At 38.4% G+C, this 20,687-nt stretch overlaps 1 protein-coding gene across 1 annotated transcript in view; it reads right to left on the bottom strand.

The window, feature by feature from the left end:
• Positions 1 to 305: 305 nt before the first annotated feature.
• LOC140139103 (uncharacterized) overlaps positions 306 to 20,687 on the bottom strand; it is a 31,774-nt gene continuing 11,392 nt past the window's right edge. Inside the window, exons 11-22 of the mRNA XM_072160884.1 lie at positions 19,942 to 20,037; positions 19,468 to 19,587; positions 19,093 to 19,220; positions 17,888 to 18,113; positions 16,485 to 16,557; positions 11,252 to 11,310; positions 11,052 to 11,127; positions 8,510 to 8,559; positions 7,298 to 7,373; positions 6,509 to 6,558; positions 3,318 to 3,466; positions 306 to 2,053 (exon numbers count right to left, since the gene is read on the bottom strand). Of these exons, the coding sequence (XP_072016985.1) occupies positions 1,928 to 2,053; positions 3,318 to 3,466; positions 6,509 to 6,558; positions 7,298 to 7,373; positions 8,510 to 8,559; positions 11,052 to 11,127; positions 11,252 to 11,310; positions 16,485 to 16,557; positions 17,888 to 18,113; positions 19,093 to 19,220; positions 19,468 to 19,587; positions 19,942 to 20,037 (1,229 nt within the window). The 3' untranslated portion in view covers positions 306 to 1,927. The remainder of the gene's footprint in view (positions 2,054 to 3,317; positions 3,467 to 6,508; positions 6,559 to 7,297; positions 7,374 to 8,509; positions 8,560 to 11,051; positions 11,128 to 11,251; positions 11,311 to 16,484; positions 16,558 to 17,887; positions 18,114 to 19,092; positions 19,221 to 19,467; positions 19,588 to 19,941; positions 20,038 to 20,687) is intronic.

The raw sequence follows: 20,687 nt of genomic DNA, 5'->3' as shown, positions 1-20,687 counted from the left end.
TCAAAAATGGCTTCCACACAAAATTGCATAATTATGTTATTTTCAATATACCTCTAAACGTAAGTGATAAGGGGCGCACCATTAGATTTCCAGGGGGTGGCATGGGAGTTTTTTTTTAAAACTTCGCCCACTAGTGAGCAAAAAAAAATTCCCACTAGTGAGATGAAAAAGAAATTGCCTCCCTGATTAGTAAAATCCAAATCTGTATAAAGGTATATATTAATTTTTTTTTTAATTTCCTGCCACAGATAGTGAACAAAACATTCCACCTGACCCAAACTATCATACCCCCCCCCCCCCGAGAATCGAATGGCGCGTCCCCAATTGCGCTGCTATCAAAAGTGGCTTACAGATATTGTGCAATTATAACATTTTAAAGTTACCTCGAAACTCAAGTGATAATTGCGCTATTCCGCTATTATCAAAAATAGCTTACAGATATAATTTGCAATGGTACTTTTAATTTTCCTCGAAACTCAAGTGATAATTGCGCTATTATCAGAAATGGATTACAGGCATTATTGCGCAATATCCAACCAAGGACATAATCATATACAAATATAATATACAAATATATAGATATACAAATATACAAATACAATATACAAATATATATATGTTTATGAATACAACGGTATGAATATTTTCATGAGGTGAAATTATGGACTGTCCATTCAACGAGGCTTTGCCGAATTGAATAAAATAGTTCATGTTTCACCGAATGAAAATATTCTTTCCATTGAACGAATAAAAACATTCAATATTTGTTTTCTATAACTCATATAAAATTCTTTATCTTCCACTAAATCACCAGGAAAACAAAATAAATTACAAAAATATTACAAACTGTATTTATTTTAGAAGCGACACCCACACCTATAATTGGCGAGTCGAGGTGGTCACCGTTCGAGATATACGCCCACGTCTGTCGGCGTTGCCATGGTAGTTGCGCGCCAGTGCAATGGAAAATGGACTATTGCACTGGCGCGGAGTGCAATAGTCTTTTTCTATCAATAGCAAAAATATTCAATAGTAATTGACCAAATCAAAATGTGATTTCATAATTGTATATTTACGCTATTGTCATAGAACGATTGCAATATTGACATCATAATTGCGCTAATTTCAGAATGTGGTTGATATTTGCATGATAACAATAGGTTTTAGCGCTAATTTGAAAAAGTGATTTCAAAATTGCATAATTGTGCTATTTTTAATGAGCATTTTGAAAGTTGCATAATTGCAACGTTTAGTTCATAATTGCGATAATTACCAAATGTGGTTGATAATTGCAAAAAAGTAAAGTAAACGTTAGACGTTTTATACTTCAGTATATACAAGCAAATAATTGCAAATTTACGCATTTTACCATTCAGTTCCTAATGTTATCCAGTAAATTGCCATGTCCCTAATTACTGGATCGGTGAAAGTTTGGTCGATCCTTCATGTAATTATTTCCTGTAAGCTAGCCTTAAACCTTAACCCTAACTATAACCCTAATCCTAATCATAATCATAACCCTATGCATAAACCCAACCCTAATTTGGTGTAAAATTACATGAAGGAATAACCGAAAATTCAACTGTTAATCGTGTGCAAACAATCGTCATGTGATGCGTTTCTCGTCGCATTTGCATTTTAGCGATTTTCTACAAGTAATCGATTACAAAATGCAGCTCTAGATCGCTGTTCTGACGATAATCATTTGGAAATATCTAGGTACTTATTCCCTGGTAAATTAGCGCCAATCCGGCTTGAAATAGGGGGGAGGGGACAATCCGCCAAGATTGTCAAAAAGTGGCTGAAAAGAACAAAACATGGAACATTTTGCCGAAAGGTGTGGGGGACACGTACTCCCTGTCCCCCCGGATTGACGCCCATGCTGGTATATAATTAGGCTTCAAACCGATGTAGCTTGGTTATGTACCTAAAACAAAACGTCTTCTCTACCATATGCTGTGTTTATTGAGTCTCCAATAAGGGCTGGGTTTGCGTCTTCCACAATCACTGGATTTATTGAGTCTTCCACAAACACTGGATTTACCGGGAAACCCTTTCAAAAACAAGCATAAACATGAAAAATGATCAGCATTTTGGAGACATTTTCAATTTTGAGGTTTTTACATATCTTAAATATAGAGATATTTTGCTCCACAGTGCCGTTTTCCCCAATGAAATCGGACATTCCTAAGCGAAGATATTGAATTAGTAAGTTATGGTATTATAAGATTGGAAATTGAGATATCGGCCTTTAAAAATATTATTGACAATGTTGAGAGCAGGAATTACCTTGAAAAATGTCTCAAAAAATACAAGATGCCAGTTATATTCCAGTCTGAAACTATCAGGCAATATTTTAAACATTAATAACATCACAAATTTGCAACAAACCCAAATTGTGAAAAAATCACCTTCGGGCAGATCTTTGTCTATTTCGCCATTTACAATCCTGCCCAAAAGTGTCTCCTTTTGACATGACACGTCACAAATTATCTTTAAAAGTATGGTCTTAAAAAAGAAAGTTCCGAAAATTCTTGTGTATTTCCTTAAAAATATATAATCCGTGGTGTTAAATAGCGTTTGCCCTGCGTTTTATCATGCATGGTTTTGTTTTATTTCAACTTAGTATAATATTTAGGATTTAGAGGAGGTGCTCCAAACACTAGCACTCTTCACAATAACTATTTGTTACCCAATTTGTTACCGAAATTGGTGTGATAACCTATATTGGCTGCCAACATGATGCCAATGTAAAAAAAAGCCAATTGAAAGCCAAGATTGGTCCAATATGGGTCAGCAAAATAATGCCAAGACTGGTCTTATTGATCATGACGAATGTGGCCCATATATTGGGCCAATAGCATTACGATTGTTGGCTTCATGTTGGCAGCTTTTCACAACCAATATATTGTGCCTATATCGGACCAATTTAGGCTGCCCCAATGATGCCAATATGAAGATACCGATGGAAAGCCATGATTGGCCCAATATGGCCAGCAAAATAATGCCGATGCCATGGTTGGCGTTCGAAAACCAACATTGGGCCAATATATGCCTGTTATCTGGGTTGTAATGCTTACTTTAGGCCATCTGTGGGTTTTTCTGAGAAATGCATTCAGGACGCACAACCGTATAATAATATTTGATGGTGTGAAATCTGTAATATACATAATCGTTCATAACTCGCAAACGCAAAATCGGAATTAACTGAAATTTTGGGAATGAGAGGATGAGGATGCTAGAATCACGTAATACTCCTTTCAGGTTGGTGTTTTAATTTACCACAAACAGACAAAGGTGCTTGCTCTGTCACTTACCCTCTCATACGGACTTGGAAGGTATACAGGTCTGAATACCGGCGTCACAAGCCTACGGTAGCATACACACAGCATAGCCAAAAGAGCTAACAGCATCAAATTGACAAGGCCAATAAGGGTCCACACCCAGGATGGTGCTGGTCTTCTCGCTGAAAGACAAAAATCATTTATAAAGTGGATTAAATTCTACCATATTTTTAAAATAAAAGTTTGTTTGTTAATGTCTCTTTTCTATTTATTGTAAGGCGAGATGATCTTATCGACTGCTCAGTGCCAGAAGTGAGTAAGTGCATAGCTGTCCTGTGAACTTTTGGCAATTTACATTTTATACACAGTATATTGTACTCATCTACAAATGGCAGCAACACATGATAGCTACTGCACTTACCCACTTCTGGCACTGAACAGTCGTTACAAACCCTCTAAGATAAGATTAGGTCATACGGGTAACCCTATTATGATATGTCAATTTTTTCCCGTTTTTGTAGATTTGAATGACGCTTTCAACTCCTATGGTTATTTGCGCCAGTACTCACTCCTTTGTCAAATTGCACCTGTATATCTTCATTCAGTCACAAAACGTTATATGGTTCACTGCATCTTACTTATTTCCTTTCAGCTTGCTGCCACGTTGTATGTTTCTTGGTGTAAACTCGTACGGTGATTTCAATGTAATTTCTCAGTCTTACAGTCTTCTTAAAAAACAAACGGTATTTCTTCAGAGCCACACCAGGCTGAGTCAGCCGAGGAAGGGCTAGAACCATAGATGAACTCCTGGATGGGGCAGCTTTAATTAGCATGAGGCCACATTGATATGTAAATAGCGTATTGTTATTTAAATGTGCGCCCAGACGTATTGAGGGCGACAGTCAGGTTATCCAGACGGAGAATGGCTGCATATGCCGGGCATGTCAATTTGCTGAGCGAAGGCTGATAATCACCTTTCTGTATAGGTAATAAGCTAGTATATTTCGTGTACCAGTTGGTTATGACAAAAAATTAGTATCATATTAAATATATTAAATGTATAAACTTTGAAATTTACATGAATTTGAAGAGCAGAGCTTCGAAATGTAGCTAAGTCAGGTGATGTGAAATTCTGCTGCGTGACCCCTCTGCGTGGTAGAATTATATTCATAAAACATTGAATTTAACAGATATCATGGGTAGCCAACCACGATTTATCAGCACTTAAAATATATGTTAATTAACAAAGATAAATAATAAAGAGTACAAATGGCAATTAACTAGTAAACAAGCCTGAAATCTTAAAATGTTGCCACGTGATTTCCCGAACACATGATATGTTAACATGTGACCACTATTCAGATTTACGGTAAATATTTGGAGTATGCTTGCACATCATGCACATACACTGTGCATTTCTTTACTTCCGTATAAAATCAATAATTCGTGCTGGGAGCCAAGTAACATTGTCTGCTCTGAGCAGATTGGTATTTTATTTTACTTGAGAGCATAATAGAAATACATAAAGACGAATAAGGCGCCATGATGGAAGGTCAGGTCGGGTATCAAAGGTTATTATAACTTAAATACTACTTGTATTTCTCACCTTGCCTCTGTCACATATTTCCTTCATATTATTGACAGCAAGTCCTAATTTTGACTTTGCTATTGTAAAATTTTATTTCATATCAAATTAGTAGACTTTCTTTGAAAAAACATATAACTGGTGCCTGATGGGAATACCCGTCCGCCATTTCATTAAACTGGATCGTTTTCGCCTGTTTTGCGCCCAGATGTATTGGGGGCGCGCTATACTCTCATTGAACAGGCAAAGTTCGCAAAACTAACAACGTTGTTATTTGCCAAACTCAATTAACATGATCCAAGGGGTCGAACATGAATTATTCATAACGAGCTATAACGGATCGATAACTGTCCTCACTTTCTAGCTAGTAAACCAGCTGAATTTTTCATAGATTTTGCGTTGCTAATAGAACAACCGTGAATTTAGTGTCACCCCCTTGCTAGAACGTGGCCAAAACTTCACATGATCCTCCGCGAGCTTGACTTCCTCGCATCCAAGCCTTTTCCCCATTGCCCAAGTTAGAGTTACCAATCCGACACCACGTAAAGGTTTGGGTTGGGTTGCCCGCGAACAAATACTATGCCAGCTTTGCGGCCTTGCCGGATATGATATGTCCATTTTATAATATACCCCCTTTCTCTGCCGTTTTATATTCACTGTCGAAGTGATGTAATAATCGGATTAACTACCGGTACCATAGCAATAGGTTCAAAAACTTTTTGATTATATAGCACTCCACTACAAGCAAGTTGCACTCATCACATGTACATGTCTGCTATCATAGATTGAATACAATACCGCTCTTTTCAATGGTATTAATCTAACAGGTGCAAGTGATCAGCATGATATGAATTACGATCCAGGTCGTTACCCCTGCTCTTTGACATCTATGGTTCAATGCAGAGGTACCGCCAGGGGGTGGCACTAAATTCACGGTTTTTGTTTTAGCCACGCAAAGTTATCGATCGGTTATGAATAATTCACACCAACTCTTATTCGGCCCATGTGATTGAGGTCACCACAAAAGGTGTCGTAAGTTTAGCGAATCGTACCTGTTGAAGAGAGTAAAAACGCCCTCTTTCGAGGTCACGATGAACGGAAATGGGGTCAACTACTATGATCCCATCAGGCAGCAGGATATCATATCAATAATACGAAGGAAGTAAGTGACAGCATGACATGTATGCAAATACAAGCTGTATTTACCCAACAAAGATTATTATTGAAAGATACGAGACGTCATCATACTCCCGAGTCAAGCTCTGCCTGTCCGAAATATCAACGCCCTCAAACAAGGTATATGGTTGCAGTATACGCTATTTACATAAGAATAGGGACACATGCAAATGAGCTAGTGCCGCATCCTGATTTATTGATCCATGGTACCGCATACAAGTGTAGCGCGATGTACACAAATTGTTTAAACCTATTGCTATGGTAGTTCATCAGATTATTTCATCACTTCGACAGCGAATACATTTAAAGAATATACGACCCAAAATTGTCAAAATTTCAGGATTACTTTCTGGCAGGGAGGGAGTGGGTCGGCCGAGAAACGAAACTATAGCTCTTTTTGTTTGTTCTCTTACGATGAAGTGGAATTTTTGGACTATGCTAAAAATGTATATTGTCATTTTACCTTGACGAGCTGCTTGTTCACATAGATCTCCTTCAAATCCTTCTAAGCATCTGAAATAAATGAAAGTAGGAAAATAGAATGGCTTGAAATACTTGAGTGGGTACTTCAGAAACAGGTCCATGCATTTTACCTCGGTCTTTGAGGCGTATCTTAGAAGCCGTGTATTGCCGTAGATACCCGCAACCATGCCCGAATTTTCAACTCAGTTCGATCATGGTTCGATACAAACATACCAATATCACTAATTATTCACTCCAGTTTATTCCACAGAAAATATAAAGTGTACACCATCTAGGTTGATGTTTATTCAGTCTATTGAACAGTGGCGTTGATTTCTTTTTGGGATGGGCGATGGGATTAGAAACAAAATCTTGGAAGTATTGTGAATCCAATCCAGACATTTTGGCGACAGAATAAGTTGATGATACAAATGGATGTGAAGCGTGCGAAAAATGTTGCCATATTGAAGCTAAACCAGTGAAATATTATGCAAAAGTGAACTAAATTTGCGCGCGAAGTGTGCAAAAATTGGTGCTTTTTAGGCTAAAATGCCCAAATATGAGGTTAATTTGGTCAGAAACCCACATACAGGCGTCAACATATAGGGAGGGGGTATGATTAAATGGATCATCCCCTTATCCAAAATATCGGGGGGGGGGGGTTAGTCCAGTCTTGTGGGTCGGTAGGATGTTTCAGGGTTGGTCGAGTTGTGAAAAACAAGCAAAAAAGAGTGAATTCTTTGTTCGTGTTTTATATTTTATTGGAGAGTAGAAACTCTAAACCACAAACCTGCATGTTGTATTTGTGCCATCCTCTTGGGTGAAACATATGCCATTATTCAAACACGTGTTAACAGCACAAAATCCTGTAGAATTAATACAAAATATACAATATAGTAGACTAGATACTACACACACACACGGTATCCTTTCACTAAGGAAATAGCCCATAATTAAATATTAATATATGTTTAATATTATTTATTTTATATTGTGCATTTTCACATGCCTTTTACAATTATGACAGATTATGTTTTTCGAAACCGCTGTAAGTAGGCCTATGTTGTTTTTCAATTCATAATTGTTAACCGTCTATTTTTATCGGGCTTTGAGGCTAGTAGTTTCGTCAAGTATCTGGGATCATACTGTAGTGCTGATGGATCAAATGCCAAGGAGCTCAATCGTAGGATTGGCAAAGCATCGGGTGCTTTTAAAGAACTTGAGTAGGTGTTGAAGGACCGGTATATCAACTTAGACACCAAGATGAAATTCTATAATGCCTGCGTTCATTCTACCCTTCTATGTGCTTCTGAATGCTGGACTCTCACTGAGAGAGATGAATCCAGATTAGATGCATTCGATATGAGATGCCATTCTACACATCAAATGGACTCAGCATATCACCTACCACTTCATAAGATCTCTGACAAAGCAACAGTAGGTAGGTAGGTAGGTAGGTAGGTAGGTAGGTAGGTAGGTAGGTAGGTAGGTAGGTAGGTAGGTAGGTAGGTAGGTAGGTGGGTGGGGGGTAGTGGTGGTAGGTGGGTGGGTAGGTGGGTGGTGGGTGCAGTGGGTAGGTAGGGGTGGGTGGGTGGGTGGGTGGGTGGGTGGGTGGGTGGGTGGGTGGGTGGGGGTGGGGTGGGTGGGTGGTGGTTTCGTCAGCCTCATATGTCACGTGATGCGTACCGCCTGAGGTCTGGCTAGCCATTCTCAGAAGAAACTTAATTTAAGCATCTATGATTTAAGTGTTTGCACCCTGCGTTTTCAGGGTTTCATGATGAGTTAATAATAACAATTAATGCGTATGTGCCATGTCCTGTTTCTAATTACGGTTACACCCAAGCGGCTTATACACGTTATAGGTGTTTCAGCCACCAAAATCACAGCGTGGACAGCACTCAGGGACAGGGTGACGGAGGATATCATTTCTACAGTTGGATAATTACATACTTGGATAATGAACGTGGTTTATAACAATTATACGATAATAATATGGACTTACGCATCCCCGCAGGAATTTCGCAATTGTTTCCAATGAATCCCTCTGGACACCTGTAGTTGAAAATTTATAATTAACATGCCTTTTAAATATTATATGTGACCGTACACCGCGAATGAGCCATAAATGTCCTAAATTATATTCTGAGTTACAGTGTAAAATGTGCATGAAGGTCGTATTCATAGGTATCTCAAGTATCAAGCTACATGTATCTCATTTTGATAGCGCTAGTAAAACACCTTTTAAACCAATCAATAATCCTGTTGTTAAAGAGGATAATAAGCTTCTACGTGTCTATAGAATTCTTAAATAGCTCAAGTCTTTGTTTGCTTTGACTAAATCCTGTTCAAGTGGTGGCTTACAAAGCATTTTATTTTGTGTAGGTATGTATAGCCAGCAATTAACAATGAGAGGACATTCCTGAACCTCGTTGACTTGGGGATGATTTGGAATGACCGCCATTTATGACTGTTTAATATTTATTACCAGAAATGTGGAAAAAGAGACACATGTAGAACCGAAAAAGGTACCATTTTGTTGAAGGAGCAAAGTTCAACAAACCATAACCCCGCTTCTGGATATCGTTTGAAGTTAAATGATATACCATTTTAAAGCTTATGATATATATTTTCTAAACACGAAATAGAATTAAATTTACACGACCGACTTTACGGCTCATTCGTGGTGTACGATTACATATTAAAGATTAATGTCAAGTAGTATAGGGCGCTATGGGGTGCAATTTTAAGTAAGCATCTACTTTTCCTATATTAGTGGAACCAATGTTTTAGGGCATCCTTACACCTCAAAGGATAAAACTAGAATTGGCTCCAATGTTTTCTATGCCCCCTATACTTCCCACGAAGGGTCGAATGTCATAATGGGGCCAAAAACTAATCTGTTCTACATGTATCATGATGTGATATACCTCAAATTGTTCTCTTAAATGGTCAAAAAGTGGCTAAACAGTACAAAAAACAGGTAAAAATCTTAAATATCAGGCCAGCCTACATCCCACAGCCACAGGCGTGACATGGGGAAAGGAGGTACACGATGTTTCCCTTCCCGCTGGCTACACCACTGCTATTGGGTTATTTTCAATGGAATATTTTTACTACCCAATAGTTTAGTTTTTCATAGTTGAACCATTTTAGTAGTCAGCCGAAATGACGTGCTACCCTGATAACATAAGAGCAATTCTATTAGTCAGCCCAGATGACGTGCTACCCTACATACGAACCGGATCCCAGATGACGTGCTACCCTACATACGAACCGGTTGCAACGTATAATTACCATACAAACTCCCGGGTACAAACTCCATAGCTAGCGTATGTACATACTATCGAGCGCTTTTGAAAACATGAAATTATACCAAACTCCGGCGCATTACCAACTCAGCTAATGGGGTTGAAACACAAATTTGCAGGTTTTATACTTGTTCGTATATAACGATGTGTATCGATGATTTGCTCAGAACCCTATACACTTTTGTGGGTGGGGCACTTTGTTTGCATGTTTTAAAAGTGCTCAATAGTAAGCACATATGCTAACTATCGAGTTTTTACGGTGTGCATGCGCCGTGTCAGCTGCGATAAACAAGATGTAATCACTGATCACAATTAAATGCGAAAAAAATTGAGAACCATTACTTTAATATTCCACCTTCTTTACAACGCCATATAGCTGGTGTCTCAAAGAGGTTACAGTGCAGAAAAGTTGGTTATAATAGGGAGGTGGCACACTCATAGAAATGACTTGTTCGCCTTGTTGGCGCAATTCAAAAGGAGTAAGTTTGGACAACTCAAAAATAGTGTAAAAGTTGCCAAAACAAAATTCATTTTAGTTATCCGAACTTAAAAAATGCTGAAAAGCTCAAAAAGTCCCGTTAACTAATCACAACTTTGTTGGCATTACGTTGATGTAAGTCGTTGTGTCAACTTTTTAAGTAATGCCAACTTCTGCATTCAAGTTCAGGGAACTTAGAAAAATAAACAAGGTTCAAAGAACCAATTAGTTGAGTTGATGTAACTCGTTCATATTAAGTTACTGGTACTTATTGTTTTGAGTTATTTCAATTTGGTACTTTGGTACTTAATTCACGTAATTTGATCATTTTCTGCACAATTAGTAGTATTCAAATATTTATTTTTGTAATCAGTGCAAAATTTTGTATACTATAGCACACCTCTAGAAAATTATGCTAACCTAGTTTCAATTTCTGAGTTGTAACAACTCAATAAAGTAAGTGCAAATGAGTGCTACCAACATAATGATATCGAGTCAGCGTTACTCAAAATTGTACGCGTTGGCATTATACTCGGAAAGTTGACGCAACGACTTACATCAAGTACTGAGTAATGCCAACGAACAATTTTTATGAGTGCAGTGAGCAGTAGCATGGTTCTCATCACCATGGTCACATTCTGAGGAAACTGATAGCTTCAGAGAAACATCACTGAAAACGTACGTAAGTAAATATACCATCTTTTACCTTGTACTACTGGAAGTTAAATAATGAACAAACGAAGAAAGTAAAGACTTACGAGCAAACAAAATTTTGATCATCTAATAACAAACATGTTCCGCCATTCTCACATAGGTTAACAGGACAAATCGTTTCTGAAAAAAAAATGTTTAAAAATAAAAGATTTGCATACGATTTTATTTCAGTATTGGGTTTAAGAAAAACACTAAACTCACACCAACACATTGTTAACTAGACACATTAATAATAAACACTAACCACCATTGCCGCTGGGTATAACATTCTCACAATAGGTTCCGTAAAATCCATCGAGGCATCTGTGAAAAAAGAAAAAGAAGAAAAAAATAGTAGTATTACATAAATATAGGCCAGGTCTAACTTTATAGTCTAACTATGGAGATTAATTCTACGGAGAAGTAACTTTTTGGTTTTTACATACATATTCTATTATTAGTTTAGTATGCACGTGTAGCTCAATATTAGATGGTTGCAGTAAAAAAAAACTGTTTAAGTTTTGAACTTTGCTAGGAGGAAAAGAAAAGAGTAAAAGGATCTCTCTTTAAGTCTATCCTCCGTAGTTAGACTAGGTCTAATGTTAGACCAGGTCTAACTTGTTTTGTGCACATGGGCCTCTGTAATCAAGTGTGTTAAACATATGGGGGACTGTTCAGTCACTTTTTTTTGGTTTGGGGCAAGTTTGATAGAGGCAGTCAGCCTTTCACCATCTTGTGGCTACAAATGATACGCGTGTTCATGCGTCGTACACTACACGCAGGGCGCAGCTTGCCACGCAGCTGTTATCACGCATCGACACGGTGTTTTTGCTGTTTGCACACCACTAAATCAATGCGCCATTTGTGCAACCCTACTGAGTTCCGGTTAAATTCAGAAAGTTTTTGAGGTATTATGGGCTGCTCTTTGGACTAATAATCAGAAAGAGTAGCGAATTGTAGCTTAAATGAAAGTGTAAAGCCTATGCATGAATTTGAATCACCAAAAAAGTCGCATTTTTACACTTATCGAGAAAATAGGTCCGCGTATTAAAAAATGGGCAGAAACAGGTTTTCAGGCTTGAGAGCATGTCAAAAACAGTGAGGGCGCTGTTTAGTGGCTCCTACCGGGAAAACGAGGTGAAAGACTACCCATACATTGAAACATATGTTAAACTTTCATCGATTTGCAATCGACTGGTTATCACTAAATTTCTCTGAAAGCGCCGAAAAGGCCTCAAAACGAGCAAAGAAAACTGGTGTTTCTACACGTATTTCAATGGGCGATTATTTAGTGGTGTGCGCCCTTCACGCATAGAGATCGAACGACCATCGCAGCGTGTAGGCCCCCTACCCACAAGATGGCGGCATATGACGTCCCGCTGACGGCCTTTATATGATTTTTACTCCGTACAGTACATAGAAACACGTAGGCAGACTGGAGTAGAATCAATCAATCATTTATTGACAAATATCAACTCGGTACAATTATCATTTGAGGTTAGAGGTTATTTGGAGGGTATTGTAAAAAATCTAAAAATTTTGCCTTTGGAACCGCCGCCCCGAGGGATATTCCGAGGTCCAAAGCAAAATGTTTAGATTTTTCACAATGCCCAACATTATTACCGATGCAAAGTTATTAATATCATTCATAACCATCACTTTGATCTCTTCACTGTACAAAATAACACAAAATTATGCTCGGCGTTTGTAAAAATAGATGATTTTTACACCTTCCAAAAATCGATCAGGCTAAAACAGGACGACCAATAACAAAAATGCGTATCAGAGTCTGTGCAAATATGGTAGCTCGCAATCCAAATACGGCAGCCAGCGCGCGCGCAGTTTGTTCGACGCACAATACGGCGTTCGCGGAGGTTACTAATATTTACTTTCGAACAATTACGCATTTTGCGGTCACATGTGAAATATTAATGACCTCGATTTCCGTTCGCGTTTTCACAAATAACTAAATGTAATTGGATCGCACGCATCGCGTTTATTAATGAGGTTATGAATTGACATTATTGACTCGGTACTATTAAAGCCATAAATTGTGATTTGCTTCACAGCGACGCCCGCATTTTTACTCGATTTATACTTTTTGCATTATCATAATGCCCAGTGGTGTACTTAAATACCACGTAAAGGACTAAGCCTGAAGTGATTAAATAACAGTGAAATTTAAGTTTTTATATTAAAACCAAGCTGGGAGACCCTGTTTTATTCAAGAGTTCACCGATCGAGTGCTTGCTAACATGTCCCGTGGACGTTAGCTTATGTGTACACACGTCTAGCGCGATGCTCCGTGCAGTATTACATGTAATACGATCGGCGAGCGTAGTACACGCATTGTAGTCGCTGGAATGAAATCGCAGTTTTCTTCATTATACCTCGTTTGTTCGGCTTGAAATTAAAAGGGGATAATGTGATTAGTGAAAACAAACATTTAAATAGGAATCTGTTCTTTGTGTAAATCACACGTTATTAATATTACAGAATATAAATAATACATAAGGTAAAATAGTATTAAATAAAACCGTTTAAGTCCTTAGAGTTCCTCCTGATTTCCAAAACAGCGTAAAGTCTATGAATATAAGTCGATCTCCTTTAGTTTTTGTTTTTTTTTTCAAACTAAAACGTCCACTTTTACACGAGCTCGATTTATTGCATCAGCATCTCTTTGGTTTTGCGGCTTATTTGCATCTGTGCAGGTTCAAATCCTATCAAACTTGCCCCAAACACCCTCAAATTTTTGTGGCCTCTGCGGGCAAAAATAAGTTGCCTGAACAGGCCCCGTAGGTTTAACAAACTTAACTATAGAGGCCCATATACTATAGATCTATAAATGGCCCCGCGTTTAGTTCAATAGCGCTATCGGTCATGTCGGTGGTGGGTACCGACGGGTCTTTCTATCGTATTCTGGAGATGACCAGGTCTGACTTTAGACTAAGTCTAACTTAGACACGGTGACGTCTTACATTTAGTCACGGTGACGTCATCGAGTGTGATGTCACCTGATCAGGTTGTTCGCTAGCCGTTTCCAATAAAAACATCAGAGCTAACAACATCGGCTGATTTGTCGAGGAAGTTCTTCGAAAGTGCTCCCGGTAAGCGAAATAAACAAGTAGGGTTGAAGTTTAATTTAAATTTCTTTCACAACGAACATTGTCTACTGTGTTGTGGCTGTTTTACTAGAGCGAGCAGTGTAGCATACCTCTGGAAGAGTATAGCAGGTGAATATAATATTTTAAATAGCACAATCATGTCATTGGATGTGTCTGCTAAGAAAGAGGTTTACTAGTAATAGTAGGAGAGGGGGGCATTGGAAGTAGACAGGGTGGTGCAGTGGGTTAGCCAAGGGGGACGGACAGCTCCCACATGGAATATCTTTTCCTGTTTCTTGACTCTCCCCCGATGTATGCTGGCCACCGTGAAATTTTATACGTTATAGGCTTTTTTTGCCCATTTATGTCAATAATCTTTCCCCTTGAAAGTCGTCTCCCCACGCCCTCCTAAAAGAAAGCCCCTGACAACGCCATTGTGGAGGTGGAAACTGCAGTGCCCCAGAATGGGAGTGGGATATTTTAGAGGGGTAAGGTTTGATAGAGCGAAGGGAGAGGGAGAGAATATGAAAAAGGGAAGGGAGGGAAATAGGAGGAGAAGGGGAACGAGAGATTGAGGAGGGTAATGAAAGAAAAAATGGTATATATTTCATTACGCATTGTGTTGGCAAATGGTAATAAAATTGACAAAGCTAACGTTAAATAATTAAGCATTTTTTTAATAATAAGGGCTTACTACCATGCTACCGTGAGTATATTAATTTAAACATGTACGTAAGTCATAATATATAGCTATAATCATGGAAGAAAGATATAAGAAGGAACCACAACGAACGCATTCACTTTGTTCACTCCCTTTACCGACATTTAATTCACATTGTTATTCATGAGGATTTACTTTGATCAATACCTATTGGTATTGTACTCCATGCATTTGCATGTCTCCTGGAGCGTGTCTAGATGATGATTTGAACTAATGACCTTCCGTGCAAGCACACTACATGATTTTCTCTGGTGACGTGATCATCCGTCATTTTCGGTAATTTCCGTGCGTGATCGAATCGATTCGGCGACACCGTAATTTTCCGAAAAAAACTCTTGTTGCATGCTGGGAAGGTTTGACTTGACAACAAGATGGCGCCCTTCATCTCTATCTTCCATTTTGCCCAATTTTCCCGAACTTTGATGACTTTTTTCTCAGAGTTGGCAGTCTTTGGCACTGAAACGAGTTAGCTAGTTACGATTATACACATGTAAGCTATTAAATTCATCAGGTTTCATGTACCGGACTCAACCGGAACATTTTGAATTATTTAAGAACATTACATCTATTTTTCATCGCAAATTTAAGCAATGAAGTCACCAAAATCTGACCTTATTTGATCAAGATGAAACTCAGCAATAAACGGCTGATTTTGATGAACTTTTCGATGTTTCAAAGTACATTTTCTACACAACACGATCGGGAAAACAGTTTGACTGTAAACCCCGAAACAAATTAGCTACTATGCATGCTCAAAGCATCAGGGAAGTTCTAGAATCTTACCTTCGGTAGTGTTTGTTGTTCGTGGATGGGTTTGTTATATTTTTTTTTCCAGTAATGATTTCGCCAAGCAGCGATCGCGGTAAATGGACTATACATGAAAGGAAGTACCATTGATAGCTTTTCTTTTCATGCGTCAATAGATAAGCGGATTAAAACTTGGCCGATCGCAGTCGTTGTGGTTCCTTCCTTCTTATCTCTTTCTTCCGTGATATAATATAGCTAGTTTATGAATAATATCATCAGAAGATTTAGTGCTAGGTTCGGACATAATCCCCGTTAAGAAGCTCATTGCCTTGTGAGTTTATTCAAACGAAGCGCCTAAGCTAGAGTCTTTTGTCTTGAAGTGACATCAATAACCCACTTGACTAAACAAGAGGGAGAAAGTTTGATGCAGTCCGGGGATGTAGTCGCTTACACATACTCTTCTTTTGATCGCCCATTGATACACAATGTGTATTACACATGTGTATTACACATGTCCGGAGTTTATGCGACAAGACGCTGTTGATGCAGTAACCAAGCAGACGTTCGCGTTGAAGTAAATATGAGCAAGACAATATATCGTCACTGGGCGGGAAAAACTTCATATGTACTTTTGGCCCTTGAACATGGATAAAGCCTTGTAGGTGTAGACTTTATATTGAAGAGGTTGCTTCATCCATGTTTAAGGGCCAAAAGTACATGCAGACAACGCCTCATTATTTACGTTTGGCCCTTGATAATGGATAAAACCTTGTAAGTGTAGACTTTATATTGAAGGGTTTGCTTCATCCATGTTCAGGGGCAAAAAGTACATACGAGGTTTTTCGCGCTCATTCACGATATTTGAAGTTGAAGTAAATTTTCAAACATCATTTCGCAAACTCTCTATTATCTACTTGAAAACTTACATGCAGGCGTATGTAGCGCTAGTTGTTGGAACACAGCTGCCTCCATTCTGACAAATTGTACCGGGACAAAATCCTGACAAGGTGAGAGAAATAAGATAAAATGTGTTCATATTTCTTGAAACATTTTAAAAGAAGGAAAATTAGAAATTAATAATGCGGGAACGAAGAAGAAAGAAAAAAGTTGAAAATGACGTAGCCTATGATGATAATCTTAATATGATATTGACGATGATGACGACGACATTGACCGACGATGACGACGACCATGATGTCAATGACGATGATGGTGATGATGACGATAATGGCGATGATGACGATAATGGCGATGACGACGACGAAAATGATGACGATGAAGACGGCGATGACGATGATGATGATGATGATGATGATGATGATGATGATGATGATGATGATGATGATGATGATGATACGAAAAGTAAATATCATTAGATTTATAAAATTTACTTTGAGGACTGTTAAATATTTAAACTATCAATTTTCAATAATTTGCCATAAAATTTGTATTATTTAGCGAATTTCAAAAAATCAAAATTATTTTATTAGAGAAGGACATTCTTCGTATTTATTCGAATGCACTTTGATATGTCTGATGTGCACTCATGTCCCACAAGAAATACTGTGCAAATGTGGGTGACAGAGCCCTTAAATTAATTTTTGAAAATATTTTGTGTCATGTTTACAAAATGTTTTTGAATATTTTGAAAACGTTTTATACCCTTTATATACCCTTTCAACAACTCCTCCTATACCTTTGTACAGGAGCCAACCGTTGTTAATCCGTGATGAATCCACACTTTTACTTTAGCGTATACGCGAACGCGAGCGAGACTACGCGTTACGCGAGAGCGCGTAAAATTTGTCACGCCTGGAACCTTTGTGCGTATGCAAGCTTACAAGTTGAATTCAGTATTTTCAGATAGCGGCTAAATTTTGGCGTTTTATTCTGTAGTTTTATTGATGATATTAACAGAGAAACCATCGAAGTTTTTGTAAGGCTTAGTGACAATGATTAACTGACATTTCCCCGTGAAATAATCGTGAATTATACGATCTTGAGCTTCTTTTCGTTGTTGAAAGGGATTCAATCATGTTTCACCGTTGTTCATCACCGTTTAACAACTCGCGTCCGGCGCGTCTGCGTGGTTTACTTCGCTCGGGCAGCTAAAGCTGCCCTCGCGAAGTAAACCACGCAGACGACGCGGCCGCATCGTTGTTAAACGGTGATGAACAACGGTGAAACATGATTGAATCCCTAAATATATAACCCGACATTTTAATAAACGTATTTGAAAAACGTTCTATAATTTTGGCAGGGTGGTATCTTTGCTTTGTTTATTTGTTAATGTCTCTGTTTAGCTTTAATAAAGGGCTCATGTGCCTACCGTCAATAAAAACAGATTCAAGAATGAGCCTTATCGTCGAATCACCGATGAATAGATCGGGCGTGATGCCATCCATAAAGGCTTGGCCAACCTCAGTGGGCCCTGTTGGAGATAAGGCATCAATGGATACATTGTATTGTACACCTATACCGGTTCCTTCATCAGACAGACTTGTCACATTGACACCGCCAATCCCTGGGACGTCTTTGAAGGTTGACTTCATCAGCTGTGAGGAACAATGTAACAAAGCGTTTGTATTAAAGTGGCAGTCAATTTACTCTTTCTATACAATGAGCCATAGACAATTCAGGAGGTATTAATCACACTGCTATACGCTTCTGTGCGTATTTGAAACGTCTGACACCATAGAATATAAAAACATGTAATTTGATAAGTAAAATTCCTCATGAGGTATGGGGAAAGGTCCGCAGAGCTGGCATAGTAATTGTTTGCGGGTAACTCAACCCAAACCTCCACGTGGTCCGGATGGGTAACGCTAATTTGGTTGGAAACCATGTATAGTTTTGGTCACGGTCTAGCCACTTCTTCTGCTGATTCGGCCTGGTGTGGCTCTGAGAAGGCACCGTTTGGTTTTGGAAAGAAGTGCAAGGAAATGATAGGAAATTAACGCACAAGCATCCGAGAAGAATGACGTAAAAAACTTTGAGGAAACGTGTACAGCATAGCATAACCAAGGTCCAGTATATAGTAAGTGAAGTATATAGAGTATTCATGGTATTGTGTGGAAACAAAGGTATTGTTCACGAGATAATTGTACAGCAAGTGGTGCACATAGCCGTAGCAGCTGAAAGCACCAACCCTCTTCAAACAAACGAAACGAAACGGTATGGGGAATGTATCGGCCGTAAAACACAACAACGCACATCATCATAAAGAGCATGCAGAAAACACCTCATATTTACTTTTGGCCCTTGAACATGAATAAAGCCTTGTATGTGTAGACTTTATATTGAATGGTTTGCTTCATCCATGTTCAAGGGCAAAAAGTACATATGAGGTATTTCCCGCCCAGTGACGATATGTTAATCACCATATCTTAGAATGTTTATGTGATGGAATAAAAGCCATTGTACTTATTCTATTTTCTATTGGGCAAACATAGAGAGCCCTAATATTTTGATATTTATTGTAACATGTTTTAAGACGTATAACGTAAAAACACATAATATAGTCACGAGTCTAACCTCATTTTCTATAAGGGCTTTCCAAAAAACGTACTCCGCTGATTCTGGATCATCTAGTGATGCACTATATTCAACAGGTTTACCGCCATGTTCACGAAATACGAATTGTCCCATTACATTTTTGACACCTATGACATAATTTCATAAAAATTACAATTCAATCAATTTAGTTTTTCATTATTGGAATTATCTGTCACCTAGTGAATTGTAAAATTAATAACTTTTATGAAAATTCTGAAGTGTCTATTATTTATGTGTGAACGAACCATCACTTGTAATATTTTTAGGGCAGCGCCCATAGCTAGAGTACACATTCGAATTAATTATAGTCGGTTTAATTAACTTTTTAAAACAAAGGATCATCTGAAAACTTACTTTTGCAAACGCCTTTAAACAAGCGGTGATCAGTATTCCTACATTGACAACGGTAACTTCCCGGTGTATTAACGCAATGGACGGAGGCGTCGGTGCACATAAACGAGCATTCATCAATATCTAAACGACAAACCAGACCAAGAACAAGAAAGTATGAATCAAGAATTCTAACCCAATATAACATTTTACAGATGCTTTTCAATATGCATGATTCAGTAGCAGCCAACTAACATTCCTCATACGGTTAATATTTATAAGAAGGAGTTTCCGGACAATTTCTGCCCGTACAGAATTTATACGCCAAATTCACTGCTCTCACATAAACACGCTTAGTATTTTTAGCATCTTTGGTATGTGTCCATTGCCAATTAGAGAAGTTTGCCTAATCTTTCACAACAGGCGGACTATAAACCGTATGATGTTGGTGTAGTTTTGTATAGTTAACTAGTCTGTTTCCGAGTCGGAATTCATTACCTTCTTCGCAAAAGTCTCCTGTAAATCCTTCTGCGCACATACATAACTTGATTCCGACGCACACCCCGCCATTCTGACATTCTGTTTCACATTCGACTAGATGGATCGAAAGACATAAAATAAATTACAACTTAGATAAATATTGTTACAAAAATGTGATTTTTAAACCAGAATGTTAGGCTTTAATGCTTGGCCTCTCACAGTACCAGCTTCTAGAAACATATCTACCATGGTAGGACCTTCATCCACACTGCAGTTCACGTTTGGAATAGCCTACCAGATGGAGTAGTCGGAGACGTAACTGACAACGGCACACTATCCTTCAAGAGCAGAGTGCATAAGCATCTCATTTCATGTGTCTGATGCTTAAGTTACTGATCCCCTTCACTCGTGCTGTGTCCTTAAGTTGCTGTGAACCACTGATTGGCATAAGTGGTTGTCTTTTATAGTGCCTTAATAAGTTCTTGACTTGCGTCACTCTAGCATCCGTGGGATGGTTTTGTTGAATATGAAGCGCAGTGGCTGTTGGGTTGGACCGAAGACGGTTTAATTAACGTAGAAAAAAAAACATACTTAATAAAAAAATAACGATTGACTCCTGATACAAGAATGAGAAGGCTACAGCCCACTTGACATCATTGTTTATCAACAAAGGTAAAGGACTGGTCTATCGATATGCTTGAACGAACCGCTACACTGTTCAATAGCTTTCTTCTTGTGTATATGAAACGTGGTGGGTGATTTAA

Source organism: Amphiura filiformis, chromosome 18, assembly GCF_039555335.1.
Source record: "Amphiura filiformis chromosome 18, Afil_fr2py, whole genome shotgun sequence".
Taxonomy (NCBI): domain Eukaryota; kingdom Metazoa; phylum Echinodermata; class Ophiuroidea; order Amphilepidida; family Amphiuridae; genus Amphiura; species Amphiura filiformis.
The sequence above is the reverse complement of the archived record's forward strand: the minus strand, read 5'-3'. Positions and strand labels throughout refer to the sequence as shown.